Source organism: Felis catus, chromosome E2 (assembly GCF_018350175.1).
Source record: "Felis catus isolate Fca126 chromosome E2, F.catus_Fca126_mat1.0, whole genome shotgun sequence".
Taxonomy (NCBI): Eukaryota; Metazoa; Chordata; class Mammalia; order Carnivora; family Felidae; genus Felis; species Felis catus.
In genome coordinates, this window is record NC_058382.1 from 17,675,674 (window position 1) to 17,696,218 (window position 20,545).

At 58.5% G+C, this 20,545-nt stretch overlaps 2 protein-coding genes across 11 annotated transcripts; one reads left to right on the plus strand and one right to left on the minus strand.

Moving 5' to 3' along the window:
* The first annotated feature begins 209 nt into the window (after positions 1-209).
* LOC102899712 (inactive serine/threonine-protein kinase TEX14-like) lies at positions 210-7,576 on the plus strand. 7 transcript variants are annotated; one of them, XR_002738522.2, is made up of 17 exons: positions 210-336; positions 931-1,181; positions 3,404-3,518; positions 3,894-4,059; positions 4,139-4,293; positions 4,374-4,434; positions 4,511-4,635; positions 4,773-4,865; positions 5,296-5,631; positions 5,711-5,868; positions 5,945-6,138; positions 6,221-6,293; positions 6,377-6,465; positions 6,555-6,725; positions 6,922-7,142; positions 7,242-7,291; positions 7,380-7,469. XR_002738522.2 is itself a non-coding variant. In XM_006941415.3 (16 exons), exons 2-16 carry the CDS (start codon positions 1,049-1,051, stop codon positions 7,474-7,476), a joined length of 2,016 nt encoding a protein of 671 aa, XP_006941477.2. In that variant the 5' UTR covers positions 211-336; positions 931-1,048; the 3' UTR covers positions 7,477-7,576. The 7 variants fall into 7 exon arrangements, 6 of the variants coding, with proteins under 6 accessions (XP_023101205.2, XP_023101206.2, XP_023101208.2 ...); XM_006941415.3 differs by lacking the exon at positions 6,922-7,142 and having other exon boundaries at positions 211-336; positions 7,380-7,576; XM_011290026.4 differs by lacking the exon at positions 6,922-7,142 and having other exon boundaries at positions 242-336; positions 965-1,181; positions 7,380-7,576.
* Positions 7,577-7,631: 55 nt separating this feature from the next.
* On the minus strand, positions 7,632-20,523 carry ARHGAP33 (Rho GTPase activating protein 33). 4 transcript variants are annotated; one of them, XM_045046616.1, is made up of 22 exons: positions 20,388-20,523; positions 18,380-18,477; positions 18,216-18,300; positions 17,781-17,861; positions 17,536-17,709; positions 17,019-17,111; positions 16,332-16,454; positions 16,166-16,243; positions 16,015-16,081; positions 15,873-15,932; positions 15,631-15,783; positions 15,439-15,541; positions 14,133-14,277; positions 13,970-14,052; positions 13,779-13,886; positions 12,293-12,438; positions 11,498-11,651; positions 11,268-11,413; positions 11,114-11,188; positions 9,380-10,054; positions 8,896-9,287; positions 7,632-8,802 (listed from the first exon to the last, which is right to left on the minus strand). In XM_045046616.1, the coding sequence occupies exons 1-22, from the start codon at positions 20,391-20,393 to the stop codon at positions 8,017-8,019; spliced, it is 3,831 nt and encodes a 1,276-aa protein (XP_044902551.1). In that variant the 5' UTR covers positions 20,394-20,523; the 3' UTR covers positions 7,632-8,016. The 4 variants fall into 4 exon arrangements, with proteins under 4 accessions (XP_044902551.1, XP_044902550.1, XP_044902549.1 ...); XM_045046615.1 differs by having other exon boundaries at positions 7,632-9,287; positions 17,536-17,673; XM_045046614.1 differs by having other exon boundaries at positions 7,632-9,287.
* Positions 20,524-20,545: the final 22 nt, after the last annotated feature.

The following is a 20,545-nucleotide window of genomic DNA, read 5'->3' on the forward strand; positions in this document are numbered from 1 at the left end:
GGATGGTGAGAAGCGTGGGAAGAAGACAGCCAAGGACAGGGATGAGGAAAGGCCCACCACCTCCAGCAAGTCCTGGGGCAGGCGTAATCAGGGGGTAACGTAGGACACAGCCCACAGCTCTGGGGTGGACATCGCTTTTTCTTTTCTCGCTTTTTCTTTTCTCGCGTCACTTCAGGGCGGGAGGGGCGCCTCTCGGGGTGGGGGCTACTGCGCAAGCGCAAACGTGGCGGGAGGGGGCACTGATGCGCGTGCGCCGCTGCTTCCCGCTCGGCCCGCCAAAGCTAGAGTGCCTGGGTCACGTGGCAGTCACGTAGTGCTTGCTGTGAGAGCCCAACGGTAGGTGCCAAGACCCCTGGGCTGGGCCCTAGGCCCCCAAACCTTCCTAGAGCTTACTGGGCCCTCAGCTCTTGGCCAGACCCGCCCCCAGGCCGCCCTCTCCCTCCTTCCCATCCTCGGTGGCCCGTCAGACCCTGGCTCCCAGCCCACAGGCACAGGCCTCAGATCCCCTTCTTCCTCAGTCCCTTCCCCCAGCGCGGAGATCCCAACCCAGCACCCAGAGGTTTCCCTGAACCTCAGTCCACATCCCCGGACCTCAGACCTTCTCCCAGCCCGCAGACCCTGCCCTCAGACTGTCTTCCTCCCTTCGATCCCCTTGCATAGCCTGGAGACCCTGCCCCTTCTCAGGTCCCAACCCTCAGGCCCCTCTTCCTCCAGACCCTTTTCCTAACCCCCTAGACTCCTTTCCTACGCTCAGATCCTATCCCTGGAGGTCCTTACACCTCCCTGAGATGGAGTGCCCAGCCCTCAGACTCCCTTAGACCCCCGACCTGCTGGTTGTAGCTCCCAGAGCCCACCCCTTTGCTCCTTCAAACGCCTAACAACAAATCAGACCCCTCCTGACTCCCCTGCCTTTCTCACACTGCCCTCCAGGACTCCCAGCCGGCTCTGTTTTTATTGCCCCCAGAGGTCCTGTCTTCACTTTCTCCGGCCCTCATGAGACCCCCTAGGTGATCCCCACCCGGGAGCTGACTGAGTCCGGAGCCCACAGATGCCCTCCCCGCGCTCTCGATTCCCCGTGGAGCTGGGCTCTGTTAGGGATCCAGAGGCCCAGGTGGGACAACTGCATCGCCTGGCTGTAGCTGGGGGCCCAGGCTGGGGCCTCACGCGGCTCCTGCGCAGAGGTGAGGGTCTGGCTGCTGTAGTTGCCTGTGGGGCAAGATCAGGAGGCAGTACAGAAGGTGTGACTTTAGCTAGCCAGTCAACGGCTGTGTAGCGGGCACCTGTTGTCCATGGTGGGGATTTAGGGGTGAACCTAACTTTCTGGGTCGTTTCAACTGGAATCTATTAAGAGAATTTAAGAGAATGGTGAAGAGGAAGTAGATACACCGAAAAGGATGGCTTTTTGGATGGGGTGATACTTGTCCCACGTTATAAAAGTTGGTCATGCAAAAACCTGGGGAAGGGCACTTCAGAAGGGTGGAATAGCCATTGCAAAGGCTTTGAGGTCCAAACAGACTGGGTATGTGTAGGTAACCTTGGAGCAAGGGGGCTCAGAGAGAGGGCTGAAGCTAAGAGGCAGCAGGTGCAGACAGCAAAGGGTCTCAAAAGTAGTGTGTGAATTTTGTTAGATTTTGTTCTGTGTGTGATGGGAAAACATTGGAGTTGTAAGCAGGAAATGAAGGCCTAATTTACAATTTCCATTTTTTCATTGATTTTTGTAAGTTGATTGTGTATCTGGCTACTACTTTCTGAGCTTAAGTAATCGTCGTAATTTTTGGTTCTTTTACATTTTTTGTTACCTGAGGATGGTGACAGTTTGGTCCAGCCCTTTAAACTCGAATTCTTTTTTTTTCTCATGTGAGGTGTTGGCCAGAACCCCTGAACTTTGTTGTGGGTGGATAGCTCTTTCCTTCTTGATATTAAAGGGAATTAATCTGTATTTCTGCATTAAGTATCGTGCTTACTCTTGGGTTTTGGTTTATAATTTTTATGAAGTGAGGAAGTTCCCATCTATTCTTCGTTTTTGAGATACTCCCCCCACCCCCAGTCATAAGTAGGCATTGAATTTTATCAGGTGCTTTTTCTGTATCTACTGAGTCAAATGTGATTTTTGTTCTTTAATCCATGAATGTCTTTTCCTACGTTGATTTTGTTATGTTGAATCATCCTTGACTTTTGGGAATAAATCTATTGGGTAATCCCTTTTACTTTATTTAGGGGGGTTGCATATATGATCATAAATGGAATTGAAATATACTTTCATTTTTGGTTCTGGAAGTTCATCTGGTTTGGGAATTAAGGTCTTACTAGCTTCATAAAGGGAGCCTTGCCCTCTTTTTCTCTTTTTTTGTTTTTGGATCATCGTGTATAAGATTACCTATACATGGAATGAAATGATTACCACTGTAATGATTATATCATGCAATGAGGTGTGTTTTAAGAAGATCCTTCTGCAGGGCAAGACAAATGCAGAAACCCAGTTAGGATGCCACTGTGGATGCAGTGAATGTGGTATTCGGATGTTCCTAAAGGACCACATTTGGAGGGATTTTGTGACAGAGACCAGGCTGGTTTGGACCAAGTGCATGATTGATTTTAGTCATATCTGCCAAGGACGTAGGAGTGCAGGGACAAAGACACCACACATTTTCCCTCAGTAGGGATAGGGGCTAGGGCCTAGAGGAAGAAGGGTGAGTCCAGGGTAGCTGGGAGCAGTGGGCGAATGGGCTTCATGTGCGGTTAGTTACCTGTCCGCATGCAGCAGCCACAGCAAGGATGATGAGTGGGGAGAGGAGGGGTTAGCAGGGGGATCTGAGCAGGATGATGGGGGGGAAGGGCTTGGCATAGGCGTGGAGGCGCAGAGGAGGCTGCTACTTGGATTCAGCTCTTAGAAGCAATATTCAAAAATAAACTTGAGAGATTTCCTGATAAAATCCAAAGAGTTTGCTTTTCTTGAAGAACTGGATGCTGGCCACATGGGATGTGTATACATACACTGAATTAAAGCTGGGTAGAGGCTGCCTGCCGTGGACAGTGCTTACTCCTGTGAGCCGGAGTCCCTGAGAAGTCCACCTCCCCCTGGTCCCTGGGTACTTTTGTGTGACTTTACCACTTCTGGGACGGCAGATGGGTGTCGGCGTGGCAGGTAGACATCACCCCTTGTTGCGGCTCTGTGCACTTACTAGTGGTGCATACTGTGTCGAGGCGAACTCTGAGGCAGAGTCCCCAGTGGCTGGAGGGTGGGGGGTTCCAGGACGTACAGATAGAACCTGGAGTCAAGGGCCACCCAGTCAAGGAGGGACTGTGGGGACTGGAAATTGGCAAAGGTGTTGCCTAGCAGCCCTCAGGACCTCTGCCTCGGGAGTAGAGGGCAGGCACAGTCCTGAGCCTCGCTGCCCCTCAGTTGTCCAGGTCGATGGTGAGAACTCCGCTGGGCAGACGGGGCTCTTCCTTTCGGCGCTGCTGGGCCACAGCTCTGCCGTGCAGCTCCTGCTGACCTTCGGCGCCAACCCTAACCAGTGAGTGGACGGATGGCGGTGCCCCCACGCTCCCAGGTCTCTGAGTCACAGTCCCAGAGGTCCTGGGAGCCAGGGCTTTCTTCCGAAGACACCTCTCTCCCTCAGGACACCCTCCTATCCCCAGTGACCTCCCCCTTGTTCTCTGAATTAACCCCTTCTTGTCCTCCAGTGACTATTCCCCTTCTCCTGCTATCTCCCATGCTCACGGTGATACTCTCACCTCTCAAAGACCCCACCGTGTCCCCCAAGTGACCTCTCCTGTTCTGATATCCACCTGCCACGTTCCTTTCATCCCTCGGTGATCCCATCCTGCCACCTCTTGTCCCTGTTACACCCTTTTCCTAATCCATTTCTGTCCTCATTGTTCTGCTGCAGCCGCTGCCTCGATGGCAGCACGCCTGTGCACGCAGGTGCCTTCTCGGGCCGCCGCCCGGTGGTGCTGCACCTGTTGCGGGCAGGGGGTGACCTGCGTCTACGTGACCAGCAGGGTCGCACGCCTCGGGACTGGGCAGAGCAGGGTGGTGCCAGGCAGAGCCGGGAGGTGAGCTGCGGCCCAGGTAGGGTGGGGGCGTGTCGAGCCAGCACCCCGATCTGCTTCAGCGCACCCCGCCCCCATCCAGGTGCTGGAGCTGCTAGAGCTATGCCGAGCCCGCGTAGCAGCACTGGTGCATGGCGGTGCGTTGGCAGCCAGTGCGTCCCTGGGCCAGCTGCAGGCCCGCTCTGTACACCACCTGTGTGGCTCCCTGTGGTTGCCGCGGCTGCTGCGTGCGGACGGGTAACTATCCACGTGTGAAACCCACTCGCCCGCCGCTCCCAGCTACCCTGGACTCACCCCTGTACTTCCCTTTGCCCCAGGGCACCGAGGCAGGAGCAGACCAGAAGACCCCCCCAAATCCCAGCCTTGGGGTTTGGCCAGGTAAGCGGGAGAGGTTGGGGGAGCAGGGGCCACCCCTGTCCATTTCTTGCCTCATAGTCTCACTCCCCATCCCCAGCTGAGCAGCCTGTGGCCACTGGGGCTGCTGACGGGCATACCCCTCGCGGACCCCAAGGAGCTGCTGCCAGCCCAGGGCGAGCCCGACCGCACCTACGAGAGCAGCTCCCGCACCCTCATGGCCAAGTGAGAGCTAGCCCCCCCCCCCCCACGCCCCTGCCTAACTGTCCGGCAGAGCTCTGGGAGGTGTCCAGCTCTCCTAACCTCACAAGGAAAGCCCCCTTGTCTCAGACCTGCACTCTAACCACCTCCTCATTCTCTAGCCTCCTGTGGAGGGGCCACCCTGTGACAGCTCGGCAGCTGAAGGTACCGGGAACTCAGCCTGATGTGCTGTTGGCCGACCTTCAACACTGCAGGTACCCCCACCCCCACCCCCAGCCTTGCCCTCAGGCTAGCCCCGTCCCACAGACCAGTCTCCTGCCTGCCTGTCCTACTCAAGTGTTTCACAGACAGAAGGCCAGGAACGTGACAGCCGCCACCGTTATAGTCTTCACCTCCAGGCCAGCGCTTGGCACGGACCCCTCTTACCGGAGTGACCACCCCTCCCCCTGACCGTAAAGTGGCTCCCCGTTCCGCGTGCAGTGTGTTACAGGCCGGTTGTAGGGAGGGTACCACAGGTGGGGTGTGAAGTGGGTGCCGGCCCTGTGAGCCAGGTCTCAGTGTCTCCTCTGTCTGGTGGCTGGTGCAGATCGTCAACCCCTCGCACGCGGTGAGCTGTGCCCAGGGGCAGCCCCCACCGTGCAGGTTGGGGCCTCCTTGTGAGTGGCCTGATCTCCTCCCACCCAGCACCCTGCACCACCCCAACATGTTGCTGCTGATGGCACTGAGCCCCTCGGCGGACCTGTCAGGACTGTGCCTCCTCTTCGAACCCGTGTGGCTGGGCTCCCTGCACGTGGTGCTGCACCCACGGGGACCGAGTCAGGAAGGGCCCCGCACTGTGCCAGGCCTGCCGCCCGGCCACCTGCTGCTGCAGGTGCTGGAGGCCCTGCTGTTCCTGCAGGCCCGCTGGCGTGCTCATGGCGGCCTTAGCTCTCATGCCGTGCAGCTGGTACGGCCAGGCCTGGCCAAGGTGGGCAGCCTGGAGCACGGGCGCCCACTGCACCGATGCTGGCCGCCGCCCAGGTGAGTGCCTGCCTCACCTGCCCGCCCCTGTGTCCCTGTCCGGTGGCCACTGGCTCACCAGGCCCCTTGGCCTCCGCAGGCCACAGCAGGGCTACCCCCGGGGAGGCCCAGGCCCAGGGCTACCCCCGCCTCCTGAACTGTACCCATGGCTGCCACTTGAGCTCATCTGCGGTGACGTGCCTGCCGCCACCTCAGATCTCTACAGCTTCTGCATCCTGGCCCAGGAGGTCTTCACCGGTCAGTGAGTGATCCTACACCCCGCCCCACGGAGGTACCTGTACTGTTTCAGTCCCCCAGTCATGCTTCCTCACAGGAGAGCTGCCCTGGGCTGGGAGAAAGGGGCCTGAGGTGAAGGCTAAATTGGAGGCAGGTGAGAGCCCGGCCCTGGATCCCCTGGTACCAGCCCCCTACCAGGCCCTGGTTCAGGCTGGGCTGGGCCTAGGGCCCGCTGACCGCTGGGGCAGCCTGCAGAGTACTCGATACCTGCTGCGAGAGGCCATGGCCCAGGTACAGGGCAGGTTGGCAGGGTGGGTGGTAGCCTTGGAGCCTTAGGCAGGACCCACGTCCCATACTCAGCCTCCTTCCCCAGGACTCCACTCCTGAGGTGAGCTCCCGGAAGCATTGGCCCACACGGTACCTTTCATCCCAGGGTTCCCCACCAGGTGAGAGGGCAGGGAGTGGGTGGGAGCAGGTGGTGAGCTCAGCTCTGCTCTCCCCATTCCAACCAGCTGGTCTGTCCCCCCAGAGACACTGTACTGTGAGGTGGCTCCCAGAGCCAAGACTATACCCAGGCCTGTGCCCCCTGTGATGCCCCTAGGCCCCTCCCCATGCCAGGTAGGAGCCAGAGCAGGGACATGGAAGACCAAGGGAGCTGTGGGGCACCTGGGCAGGCCCTGCCAGCTCTCTGCCATGGCTCTTTGCAGGCCCCGGAGACTCCTGAGACCCCAGGCCACAGCAGAGTCCAGAGGGGCACAGCCTGGGACTCAGGCAGCAGCTTGACTCTAGGCAGCCTGAGCCCCAGCCCCAGCTTCTACCCAGGCTTCAGCCCCGCAGCCAGGGTCAGCCTGCACCGCTGCCTGGAGCCCAGCTCAACAGTATGGATACCCGCAGGGCCCTGTGCAACCATTCATTTGTTAATCTTTCACCCCTCACCCCAGGTGTCACCAACCCCAATATCCCTGGCTGCCTCCCCTTTGACCAGGGACTCACAGGACACCCCAACTTTCCTGTCACTCACCTGTGCCCCCCTGACCAACTCTATTTCACCCAGGGCCCTGTCCTGTGCTCTAGCCATCAGGACTCAGCCTCCCTTCTGGGGACCCAGGGCTCTTTGGAGGAGTTTGAGAGGAAGTGCTCAGTCACGATTCAAGCCCTGCAGGGACTGTTGGCGTCACACACACAGGGCTGCCCTGCGGGGCCCCTCTACCGTGTGAGCCTAGCCCCTGCCTGCTGTCCCACAAGGAGGCCTCCCACACCCTGGAGGCTGCTGGCAGGGAAGGCCATGAGGGCAGGTGAAGCAGAGGACCCTGAGCCTATCCCCTGCCCCGTGCCACCTTCCCGGGCACCCTCCATGGCCACTGGGTGGCAGCTCTAGCCTTTTTCCCCTGCAGGTGCCCAGTCCCGAGCTGATCAAAGGAGATCTCTTCTCCAGCCTGCAGAAGTGAGAAATGGGCCCTGCTGGGGGACCCCGGACCCCTTCCTCATCCCCGGGGTAACCTTGGCTCCACCCCTATCCCACTACTCCCCAGGATGGACCTGCTGGAGGAGGTCATAGCAGAGCTGCAAGGTGGATGCCAACTCGGAGACAAGCCCAGCCTCGACCCCACTCCTGACACACGTTCTTAGGGTGCCCATGACTGCCTCCCTGAAGATATCACTGCTCAGAGCCTCCCAGGAGTGACTCCCCGTTCAGCACTTGCTGAAATGATAAAGTGATAAAGCAGCCTATCTGTCTCTGCCTCTTTGTTCACTGCATCTGGCTCCAGCATGACACTAGCAGCCATGTTTTCACCATTTTTATTAATTTTATCAGATGGTTTAGTGGGGGTGTTTGGGGGGAGATGGGCAGGAGCTGTTCCCCAACCCCCTGTGCACAGGGCAGGACAAGCTGGGGGCTCCTGAAGGGAGAGGGAAGACAGGCTGTTAGCCTAGCCCTCAGATTTGTGCGAGAGCCCCCAGGATGGGAGGACGGTGGGGGGATGGGTGTGCCCTTCGGCCCAGGGTAGGAAAGCTATAACAGGTTAGGGACCCACATCAGAAACAAGTTACAAAGTTAGAAACCAAGGGTAGGGGTCAGGAGCTCAAGAAAATACAAAACAAGGGATTGGATTGGGCCAAGATCAGTGAGGGGGAAGGGAAAGGAAGAAGGTTTCCCCCAGCTGTGGCTCAGCAGTAGCTTCGGGTCTGACCCTCAGAATGGAGGGACCAGCTGGGAGTGGGGTAGGGGGGTGGGGGACCAGCCCCCTCCCTTCCTTGCCCCCCATTCCTGTACAAGGATCCCCGGTGGTGTTCACCCCCCCTCCCGTAGGCTGGTGGGGCTGCCCTATACAGCAGAAGAGGCTCTGGAGGGCCCCAGGGCCCAGGCACCCTGTGAGGGGTGTGGGGGCCCCAGGGGGCCCGCTGTTTCTGGGGGAGGCGGGGGGCTGGGGGGCCAGGATCTGAACGGCTACGGGGGTGGGCAGGAGGGGAGGAGGAGCTGGAAGAGGCGGGTGAGGGACCCCTGGGCCCCAGAGCTAGGTTGACATAGAGGGGCTCAGGCCGGGTAGGGCGCCGGGCAGGATGCTGGGAGGCTGAGTAGCCAAGGTGGTCATGGGGAAAGCAGGAGGGGGGTGGTGGGTAGCTGAGCAGGAAGTCGGGGGACCTGTGGAGTGGTGGTGACTGGCCAAGCAGGCCGTATGAGGCATTGAGCCTATCTGGGGGCATAGAACGAAAGGGACTCCAGGACCGAGTGGGGCCAGAGTAGGGGGATCCCTCACCTGTCTCGATTTCATAGTACAGGTTCTCTCCCCTATCAAGTGGTGCAGGGGGACCTAGGGGGCTCCTCCAGACCGGGGCTGGGGAGCTGGGCTGGTAGGATGGGGAACCCAGGGAGTACAAGCCTGGTTTAGGGACCCCAAGGAAGGGTGGCAGGCACTCCCGGGGGGCCGAAGAGAAGAAGCCAGGAGTAGGAACCTGTGTGGGGACAGAATACAGGAACTGAGCTGCTGTCTCTGGCTCATCTCCACAACCCCTGCATCCCCCACTTGTCCTGAGCTGGGCACTGACCTGGGAAGGGCCTCGGAGTCCCCTCCTTGAGGTCCCTGGGGGACGCTGGCTCCTCACCAGGCTCCCGTCACTTTGTTGCCTCGGTAGGGAAGGTGGGGGTCCAGGAACCCAGGCACCCGGGTGGGCTAGGGAGTTGGGGGCTGGCCCAACCCCTGAGGTCCCTGGGGGCTCACCGCCCACCTCCAGTGACAGTGAGCGGTGGAAAGGGGAGTGGGGAGCAGAAGGGGTGCTCCCATGCTCCTGTTGGCTCTGTCTCTGGGCCACCTGCTGAGCCCGCTCAGCCAGGGCCAGGGCCATGAGGCGTGCTGGGTTCTTGGGGGGTGGGGGCGGGGCTCCCCCAGGGCGCAGGAGGGACAGGGGTGGGGGCAGCAGCGGGGAATCCGTACCAGGACCTACACAGAGAGGAATGGGAAGAGGAGTCAGGCAGGTCTTGGGTGCAGCTTCTGGGTCTATGAGGGTGTAGGGTAGGCTGAGCAGGACTCACCGTGCTGGCCTTGGGGCCCCCGGGGACCAGGCAGTGACAGCTTGCTGCAGATCTCCTGTTGGCAGGTGTCACTCAGCTGGGCCTCGGCTCCACGCAGCAGCAAGGGGATGAGATGGGGCCGCAGGCCTGGGTTGGGGCTGAGGGCTGGCGTTGGGGTGACTGAGGCAGGTGTTCCCCCAGCCCCCAGCAGCTCCAGGACAGCAGGTGGCACTGATACAGCTAGGGGCTCTGAGATGTCCAGGGCGGTGGGCGAGGCAGGGTTGGCGGTCCCACGGGGTGAGAGGGCCTGGGGGGTCACCCTGGGTGGGAAGGCAGAGGCAGGGGCTGGGGGTGCTGGGCTGGCAGGAGGTGCAGGGTCCCCTGGTGTGGGGCTGCTGCAGCGAAAGGTCAGGGGATCAAAGTCGAGCCCCCGGAGCCCCTCCAGGCAGCGGGGTGGGCTGAAGTCCAGCTCGTCACCATCATCTAGCCAGGCTGAGGTTCGGTGTGAAGGGGAGCCAGAGAGTGCCCCCAGCCCAGCTGCTGAGGATCCAGATGACGAGGACTCAGAAGAGGAGGAGGATTCAGAGGAGGAGGAGGAGGAGGACAGGCTCTCGCAGGAGCCAGCAGGTGCTGGGCCCACAGGGAAAGCATCGCTGCTGGAGTGGGGTCGCCGTAGCCTGTGCAGCCTCTGGAGGCCTAGAAGAGGGACAGTTTGGTGTCAAGGGCCAGAACTTTACGTACCCATACATCAGTGAGAATAGGGCACACAGCCCAGTGGGTTGGTGGAGGAACGCGAAGAGGCACTTCCCTGGATAGGGTCACAATGGCTGCGAATCCAGGGAGAGCTGTTCAGACTCACAGTGATAAAGGAAATAAATGGCAAGGCCATGAGGAGAACCATTCCAGACCCAAAGGCAAGAACGGAGTCTGACAACCACATAGCTTGTGAGCATGAGACCAATGGGATCTCACAGGTAGCCGGTGGGAGTGCAGACTGGGGCAGCCATATTTGGAAAACAAGTGGGCCTTCTCATGTACAGTTGGACATGAACATACCCTACAGCATGCACCTCCATCCACTCCTGGGTACGTGCAGCGCTCTCACCAGAGTGTGGGGCATGGCAGAGATTGCTCACCAGAGCCCCTCAACCCATCGGGAGTGGGACAGACATGCAGCTCTGGATGGGACATCCACACACGGCTACCAGAGAGCAGCTGAGAGGAACGAGCCTGGGCTACACTTGGCCACATGGGTGGCAGTGAGTGAAAAGTGAAGTTCCTCATCCAACACCGTACCCCCTTTCTTAGGATACCTTTAAAGATCCAAAGCCACTAGGACTGTGCTGTATGTTATTTGTGCAGACACCTACAGGTGAGGAGACCTTAGAGCTGACCATCAAGTCTTGAGGGCACCTCTGGTGGGGAGGCAGCAGATGCGAGGGGAGAAGCTTGCAGGTAAGGTCGTGGGGCTCTTTTAGTTCTGGCCAGTGGGTTCATGGGTGTTCATTTTATTATCTAGATTTGTTTTTCAACAGGAATGCATAGAAGACTGTTTGAAAGGACCCTGCCTGAACCAATGATCACAGTACATCATGAACCAAGGGTGATGCTTTATCCAACTCATTGTACCTAATGTCCAGATTAAGGGAAAAAAAAACCCAACCCACCAAATTTGAAGCACATTTAGAGGCCACCTCAGGGCCCCCGGCCCTCCCAGTTCCACCTGGGCACAGGCATGAGCCACCCTGTGCTCACCAGCTCCGCTGGCCTGTGATGACAGAGACTCCTCGCTTTTGGCAGATCTCAGCGTGACGGTGTCAGGTCGGCCACCTGCTAGGAGAGGTACAATGGTCACAGGGCACTTCAGAGTGCCTCCCCCTACCACCACCGCCCACTGCCGGCCTCTGACCTGAAGGCTGCGGTGGGGCACGGGTGCCCCCCAGCCAGGGTAGAGGTTTCTTTCGGGGGATGCTGGGGCCCCGGCCCAGGGCAAAGAAGGTCTTCCAGCTGCTCCCCCCTGGCTTTCGCTGTTTCTCGCCTCTCTCCCTTTTCCTCCTGGGGTTTGCATGAGACACAGGAGGCAGTTTGAGGATCTGGGGCCTCCAGGCTGATCCTATGCTCCCCTAGCATTCCACTCACCTCTCCACAGGTGAAGCTGGGGCCTTGGGAGTTATGGGCTCCGTGGGTGTCCCCAGACGGCCCTGGGTGCGAGCCTGGGCTTCCTCCAGCGTCAGCAGGCGAGTGGAGGGGCCGCTGCCCGCAAGTGACTTGGGCCTGGGGAGGAGGCAGCGGCCTAGGGAATTGGGAAAGGGGGCAGCTGTCAGCTCAGGGTGCCATTCAAGGCCACGGGCAAAGCCAAGCGCTACAGCCCAAGCCCCGGCCCCGCAGCGTGCCCACCCGGGCTGGCAAGGCAGGGGGCCAGGGCGGATCAGGCGGGAATGGGTGGGCAGCAGGCAGGTGAGGAGGAGGAGTGAGGCAGAACGAGCTGATGAGGAGGCAGCTCCCGGCAGCCAGCGAGGGCAGCGGCTCTGGCTTCAGTTACCTCGGGCCAGTGGGCCCTCCGACGTGCTGAATCCTGATTGGGCTGGGGTCCCGGGTTGGGCGGGGAGTCTGGGTGGGGCCAGGGCGGGGTCAAGTCTGGGGACCTCCCACCTCCTCCCAGATGGACCCATGGCCCCAAGAGCCCCCAGGAGCTACAAGGGGTGAAGGAAGAACGATGTCCGGGCCAAGAAGTGGGGATCCTGAGCGTAGGAGCTGAAATGAGAAGGGGGGGGGGGAGGGGAGGGAGAGGCCGGGGCGGGGTCCTCAAGGAGCCAGGAGGGAGGTCCACCTTCAGTGGGGTAGGGATAGGGCTGGGAGCCCACCTGCCCTCCCACTGCAGCCCTAACAATGAGGGGGCAGTAGCCAGGACATGAGCAGGTGAGATGGGCGTACCTGCAGGGTCGAGGCCAGCAGAGGAGAAGGTGTCGCTAAACAGGACATCCACGTGGGTGAGCAGGAATTCCACCACCACAGACTGCACCCGAACCTCCCTGAAGGCTGCGGCCCCACCCAGCCCCACTGACTCCAGTTCCATGGACCTGGGTGGGAGGAGAGAGAGGGAGGCCAGGTGCTTTAAGCTCCAGCTGGTGGATTTTAGCTACCCAAAATGGGGAGCCAATGGAAGAAATGACTGTCATCTAACACCTCTGACCTTCCCCAAGTGATCACATCTAGCATTGGGTTCTCAACCTTCCCCCAAACCTCCTTCCTCCCTGTCCGCAGCTCAGTCAGTGCTCAGGCCAAACACCTCCGGGTGTTGTTCCTGATCCCCCTCTTTGCCTCACACTCACATCCAATCTCTCAGAAATCCTCCCTGCTCCACCCACAAAATCTCTCCAGAATCTAAACTCTTCCCCACTGTCCCCACCCCTGGCCTGGCCTCTACCCTTCCCATCCCAGACACGACAGCTCCTCCCTGCCTCCCTGCCCCCTCCCCCTCCATTCTGTGTTCTGCCCTCTGCAGTCTGCTCCCCTCTGCAGCCAGAGGGAGCCCCTCCAGGCTGGGTCAAGGCCCTCGGGCTCAGAGCCCTCCCCTGGCTGCACCCCTGTCCTGGTAAAGTCTGTCCTCACCATGACCCACAAATCATAGGTCATTCCTCTGTCTGGTCCCCTGGCATCTCTGACCTCACCATCTTCTCCCCCTCAACCCCTCCCTCCCTTGCTCACTGGGCTCCAGCCACACTGGCCTCCCCGCTGGTCCTCCAGCACACCGGGCACCTTCCCAGCCTCCGGACATTGGCACTTTTGGTCCCCTCGGTCTGGTTTGTTCTTCCCCAGATATCCACATGTGTCCCTCCCTCACCTTCCAAAGTTCTTAAATGTTACCTTCTCCGTGGAGTCTTCCCCACCCACTTTATTTAAAATTGTAAGCTGCCTTCTCTTTTTGTTTCTTTGTCCTCATAGTTCTTGTATCCACCATCTGATGTACCACCTATTTTATTTGGGACAGAGAGCTTGCCTGTCTTGGTCACCATCAAATCTTCTGTGGCTCATGCTGCTACTGGCCACAGAAGCTTCTTACTGAAGCCTTCCCTGCCACTCTAAAAATCTCAAAATACCATGACCCTGTGCATCTCCCTTCCCTGCTTTGTAATCTTTCTCCTTGGTACTCATCACTATCAGACCATAGTCTCTATTTTTCTTGTTGATGGTTCATTGTTCATCTCCCCCATGAAAATGTGGACTTAGGAGCACAGGATTTTGCTCACTACTGTGTCCCAGTGCTGAGGAAAGGAACTGGCACACAGAAGGTACTCAAGAAATATGTGTTGAATGAAATGAATAAGAGAGCAAAAGTTGGGTTCTGGGTGTGGGGGGCATCTTGAGGCCCAGCTAGTGGAGAAAGCTGAGGGGGCAGGCTGGTGAGTTGCCAGCTTACCGTAGCAGATTGGGTGCCCAGACAATGGCCAGGTTGCGGGCATGCATGCTGGTGTTGGCACTGTGTCTTGCCATGCGGGCCAAGTGCCTCAGCAGGTACTCCAGGGTCCTGGGGGTGAGAGTGGAGGAGGACACCTGAGCCTCAACTCCCTTGGGACCCCACCACAGCCCTTCCTGCCCCTCCTGGTTTACCTGTAGTGTGGTGGGGGCAGCTGTTGGATGACGTCGTGGACACGCACCAGGCGTTCCTCCTCCCCAGGCACTGACATGGCTTCCTGAGATTATGCACAAGCATGATGGGGGCTGGGCCAGATGCATCCCAGCACCCTCCAACCTTGCCAGCTCCCTTACTCACACTGAACTTCCCATAGAGTTGGTATGTGAGCAAGGGGTTCGGCAGCTCCCGGAAGTACAGCTTGCAAAGGGAGGACACACTGTGGATGTCCTGCAGAAAGGCGGGGCCAGACAGTTCAGGGATCCTCTCACTGTCAAACTCATGCCTGAGGCCACCAGGTCAAAGAGGAGAAAGATTCAGGTCAGAGCCGAACCACCTGGCCATGTTCTTCCCCCACTTCCCAAAGTGGCCACACATAGGTGCATGCACATGGATCCTGTGCTGGGCTCTTCAGAGGCAGAACCTTACTGACCGCCTCCCCTCCCATCTCAGGTGGGAGATGCCCCTGCTGTGGGTACCCAAGGCTATCTGAATCCAGAGTGTGACCATGCTCCTTCCACGAAGCTGTCATTCTCCTGGCTCTGGAGGTCACTGAAAAACGTGGCCCAAATCCCAATAGCCCCTGCTCACCACTCTCTGGTGATGTCCCACTGCTCTTGGGTAAACATCCTATCACGTGACCTCATGCCTGTCTCTCAGAGTCTCAGGCTCCACACTGACACCTCATGCCTCCTGTCAGCCCCAGTGCTGGTGGCTCACTGCTTCCCCTTAGACTCTTCCACATGCTGTCCCTCCTCAGCTCAGAACCCTCCTGTGGTTACCCCCTTATTCTGAGTAAAAGGCAAAATCCTAACAGTCATCAAAAAGGCCCTTTATGCTCTGCCCCCATTTCCTCCCGGGACATGACCTCCTGTCGCTTTCCCTTGCACTCACTGTTCCCTCCATGGTGAATGTTCATCCCAGCACGTCCACACAGCTCACTCCCTCACCTCCACCAGAGCAAGCTCTCTCCCAGGTGGCCTTCTCTGCCCACCCTGTATAAAACTGCAATACCCCTCCCCAACTTATTATGAGCCTCCCCACCCTATTCTATTTTTCTCCATAGTACTTGTCACCTGCTAGTACACACTCTCATTTCCTTGTTTGTCTCTCCCTCTAGTATGTGAACCCCATGAGGGCAGGAATCTCTGGTTGTCTCTCATCCACCACTGTGTCCCCAGTGCCTCATGCTTGGCATGTGGCAGGTACTCAATGAAGGTTGATCTCTTTGCTTCCCATGCTTATTCTGCTCTTGCCTCTCAGGTCTCAGTGTGGGTATCACTTCCTCAAGGAAGCCCTCTTTGCCCCCAGCCCCAGTCCAACCCCACTCTAAGCCCTCCTAACCCCCCTGATAACTCTATGTCCCCAGCACATGGCACAGGGCCTGAAACAGAGATGATGCTCAGTAGGAGTTTGTGGAAGGAAGGGCTTGGTGGAGGGCCCTCACCGTAGCCTCTGGATGTTGGATGACACTCCTGAGAGCCGGTAGATTCCATCCACCACCCCATGGGCCTCAATAAACTCAGAGCAGCAGCGAAGCACCTGGGGCACTGGGGAAAAACAGGGGCTCAGGTCTAGGCAGGTTGCAACCAGGGTGGGAGGAGAGGGCTGGGCAGGGAGACATAGGGCCTGTCCTCACCATCCTGGCCTGAATTGCTGAGATGCTCTCCAAGGTCACAGCCAAACACCCTCTGCCTCAGGATGCCCCGCTGCCGTAGCCGCTGCCGAGAAGGGCGGGAGCGCATGAATGTTCGGAGGAGGCCAGCCAGCTTCCCACGTGGCCGGGGCACAGCTGTGGGGGGTAAAGGCAGGCCACACAGGGTCAGTGCAGCCACTGATCTTATGGTGGGGGGCAGGGGCCTGGCCCCTTGTTCCCATTACCTGAGGTCAGAGAGGAGACACCCTGGGGAGTTGGGACACCACACGGGGGACCATCGGCATCTGTGGGTGAACAGTAGGTGGAGAGAATGGATGGCAAGCAAAGGATGCAGGGAGGCCTCCACATTTTGCCCCTGGCACTTACCCCCCTTTAGTCCTGGGCCAGGCCGCTCTGTGAACAACTCCACACACTCACTGGGGAAGAAACCGACCTGAAGAGGGTTTGGGGTCAGCGAGTAGGCCACCCTAGCTGGCACAGTGCCCTGCCTCACTTGTCCACCCCAAGCCAGGCTCACCTGGAAGCCTCGCTTGCCCCTCCACCAGCTCCGATCCTCAGTGGGTGGCATGTCGATCACTGAGACAATGTCTCCCACCTGAGAGTGGGAAGGTAATTGGAGGGAGGGTCAGAAGGGACAGGGGAAGTGGGGAGCCCAGGTGGAGTCCGCTTCCCCACAGCCTCACCTCGAACGACAGCTCGTCTGGTGCCTGGGCTGTGTACCGTTTTATTACATGGGCAGCGGCCACCGCAGGGATGTTAAGGGAGGCTTCCTCACTGAGGAGCAGTCGCCGGCCATGGTTGTCCAGCTGAGATGGTGGGGGGAGAGGGATGTGCAGGGAGAGGCCAGAAGAAGATAATAAAGGCAGAGGAGGTTCCTCCATGTCCAGTGGAGCTCACTACCTGTCCCCTACCTAAAAGCCTCTGTCAGTCAGAGCTATCGGTCAAAGAGCTAAATTCTTGCCCCTACCCAACAAAGCCCCTCCTTCCTCTCATGTCCCAGGATACCCCTGCACCTTCATCCTCCATGACACTGCACATTTGGTATCTAAAAACCGACTGGTTTAAGCCACTGTTGGCCCAGTGTTCTGTGAGTTACAGTAAAACCTATTTCTAACTGATATATCTTGAAATCCTCACATCCCCATAGTCCAATGCCTCTAACACACACACACACACACACACACACACACACACACACACACACACTCATTCTCTCTCACAGGCATGTGCCCACACAGACACTGAAATATCAGTGCCTCCTCCACTCTGGCTCGTTTCTTTCCTGTGCCCACACACTCTCTCTGGCTGGTTCTCACTCCTCAGACATCCCTCACTCACTCCCCACCCCAAGTCCCCTTTCCCGGGCCTACCTCCATCCAGGTGAGCACAGGCCCACAGTTGAGGTTACTGTCCACCAGTCCTGACAGGGTCTCCAGGTATTGTAGCAGCAGTGGTACCAGCATCTGGGGGCAGGTTGTCAGGATGGGCTTTTGTGAGGGGAACTTGAGAGAGTCACTGCCCTCCTATACTGCCCTAGCTCACCTCTAGGCAGGGCTGAAACTCAGCCTGAATGCATGGGTGCTGCTCCACTGGTTAGCACTGAAATATTTTCATATCAGTTAGTAAATAGGCTATGCCAAGCTCCTGTGTGCCCCCATTGGTCTGGCCATGCCGACTCTCCCACCAAATCCCCTGGAACTCCTGTGATCCTAAAGCTGAAAGGAGCCTCCAGAACCTTGCTGCAGTTTTATTCTGGGCCTCTCCATTCTGATTGGTTGGAACTTGGGCCATACCAGTGTTTAAATATTTAACTATCCTCCCTTGATGGTTTCACACAGTGCTTATGAGGACACACCATAGCTGAGGCTGGGACCATAAACAGTTTACCTGGGCAGCCCTGGCACCCTCTGGGGGTGGGGGAAGCTCTGGGAGGCAGGAGAACCTCCTGTCAAATATGCACCGGTGTAGGTGGGCATCCAGGGAACGGAAGTCATCGTAGCTGCGCAGAACTGGCCACGAACGGCCCTGAGGGAGCAGGAGGGACAGAAAGGGGCAGTAGTCCTATTACACTGAGCCAGTGTAGACCACGAAGACCAGTCTGTCAGGCTAGATGAGAGGAGGGGTGGCCTCACCTGGCAGGTCACCTGTACCCCAAACACCAGCTCATTCTCTCCAGAGAAGCTGGGGCCTTCACGCTCTGGAGACAGCAGGAGCTATAGTGGGAAATAAAGGCTCAGGTAAGGGCCTCACTTTTGTCCCAGTCCTGACATTCCCAGGTTAGCACTATCTAGAAATGGATCTGTGTCCCCTGCCTGGGGCTCCCTAAGGGCAGGGCCTGCTGATGTCTCAGAGTACAGGGCCCTGGCACAGTGCGTACACCTAACAAAAAGTTAGGTGAATGAATAAAGAAACGAACAAATGAATGAACAGTTCTCCTCTTCCACCCTGCACCTCCTGCCAGCGACTGCTCAGCTATTCCTGAGATAGGCTTCAGGGGTAAAGTGGCTGATATTGCTTCAAGGTTGGGTAGGATCTCACCCTCCCACCTGGGTGCAAAGCCCCCATACCTGAATATGGCCAAAGTCAACATTCTCATAGTGGAAATGGGCACAGTCAGCCAGCCGAGGGAAGGGACCTCGAGGAGCCGAGAGCCTGGGGGACAGGTGACACATCACTAGTGGCTCCTGTGCTTGGCCCCCCTCCTAAGCTGAGCCTCACCCTCACCTCTCACCTTTTCCCAGGCTTCCCCTTCACACTAGGCCCCCCAGTGTGGGGCAGAGGCTGCACTGAGCCTTCCCCTGGGCCATCCAGGCTGTCAGTGCTGCGAGCCTGTAGAGCAGAAAGAAGAATCAGAGGCCTCCAGAGATGGGAGCAGAGAGACAACGGGAGCATTGTTATCTGTGAGCCTAGGGCCCAGAGGCCCGAATTGCTTCACAGGCTGCCCTGAGCACGGAGCAGAAGGGTAGGTCAGGGGGAGGTGAAGGCAACTGAGGGTAGGCCTGTTTCTTTGTGGGTGGTCTGGGGTGGGGGGCTGGAAGAAAAGGGACTGAGGGTGAGGGAAGGAGAGCGCACGCTGGTGCCATCTCTCCCTGTTTAAAGCCCTCCTTTAGCCCCTGCGGAGTATAGTCATCTCCCCTATGTGCCTGTCCACACCTTTCATTGATGTCTGGACAATCATAGCTCCCATCTTATCAATCTTCCTGCTTCTAACCTCTCCCCTCCTGCTCGCTTCTTCCTAGCAAGTGCTGGTATAATTTTCTTACCACACAGATCTACCTCTGTCTCTCCATAGATCATAGACCTTCAATGGCTCCCTGTTATCTTCAAGATAAACTCTGAATTCTCAGGTCTCTCTTTACCACTCCAGCCCAGCCTTCCCCCCAAATGGCCTCTACTCTCAGGGCTCACACTTTAGAGTCCAACAAAAGCACGACCTTCTCATTTCCTCCTAGGCCTTTGCAAAGATTGTTCTCTCTGCATGGGACACTCTTCCTAATTCTTTCAGTAGGTTCACTCCTCCTCATGCCTCAGGTCTCAACTCTCATTCTGTCCTCTTGACCCAGGCTGTGTCAGCCTCCTCTTCTGGACTCCTCTATCCCCATTCCAGCCCTGAGCACTCTGAGATGTCACTGGTGACAAGCCCATCTCCCCCATTGGACTGTGACTTCCCCAGGATCAGGGACTCCAGCACATAGCTGGGCACAGAATTGATGCTTCTCACAGGGAAGGTTGCCTGATTCCTCTGTGGGTCCCAGTGTCCAGTTACACAGCAGAAACCAAGTAAAACCTGACAAGTAAATTAACCAGCTGCCAGATAGGGATTTTCCGGGCTGGGCTCTAGCCTCTCCTTCCTTCATATCCCTGAGACCCCAAGTTCATCCTTGGGTCTCACCCTCAGGTCTGTCCCCCTCCAGCTCAGAAAGCTCCTCAAAGCAGGATGAGATCTGAATCTCTTTGCACGTGGAACATGGGGTCTGCCCGGAGGTATCAGGGAATGTCTGTTAAATGAGCGAATGAGAGAATGAATGGATGAATGAGCAGAAGCAGCATGGTGGGAGAGGGAGATGGTGGGGGAGGGAGGGTGAGGACAAGAAGATGGAGAAGGACCCAAGGATCTAGCAAGAGGTACACTGCTGGTTTGGGGTTGGGGTGAAGTAAGGAGAGGGGAGACGCTGGAGAGGATGAGGTAAAGGTTCAGGCTGATGGGGGCTAAGGGAGCGTAGACTGAGAGGAAACAGAACGGAATGAGATGGAAGAGAAAGAGAAGAAAAGGGTCAGGCGGAGGATGGAGCCGGGTGGGGGTGGGGCTCAAGAACGCGAAGGGGGCTGGTGGTAGGAGGGGGAGTGGGCTAGTCAGAAAAGGGTGGAGGTGGGGAGAGGAAGCTGAGGATGGCTCTGGGATGGGGACTGGCGAAGGACCCGGGAAGCTTCAGCAGGCCCCTGCGGGGGCCACTTCGTGGTGCGGGTCCTTCCCGGGACTAGCCCCTCCCCCCCAAGCCTGGGTCCTCGGCCACTGTCACCTCCATCCAGGACTTGGAAGGGGATGAGCACTGAGGGGGCGGGGCTGGGGTAAGGGCTTGGGCCCAAGACCAGGCCGGGGGACGAGAGGGACCTCGACGAGGGGTGAGGGGCGGCGCAGGCCGCGGGCTCGGGCGGGGCCGGGGGCGGGGCGCGCGGGGCGGGGCCGCGCGCGGACAGACTGACACGCGGACGGACTGACGCCCGCTTGGGCCCCTCACCACCATGGTAGCGTAGCCTCCTCAGGCGCCGGCCGCGCTCGGCCCGTCGCTCGTCGTCCTCGTCGCCGCTGCCGCCGCCATGGCGACACAAAGGGGAGGGCGCGAGCCGCGCGCGGGCGGCTGCAGGCCCCGCCCCTAACGGCTGCCCGTGGCTCCGG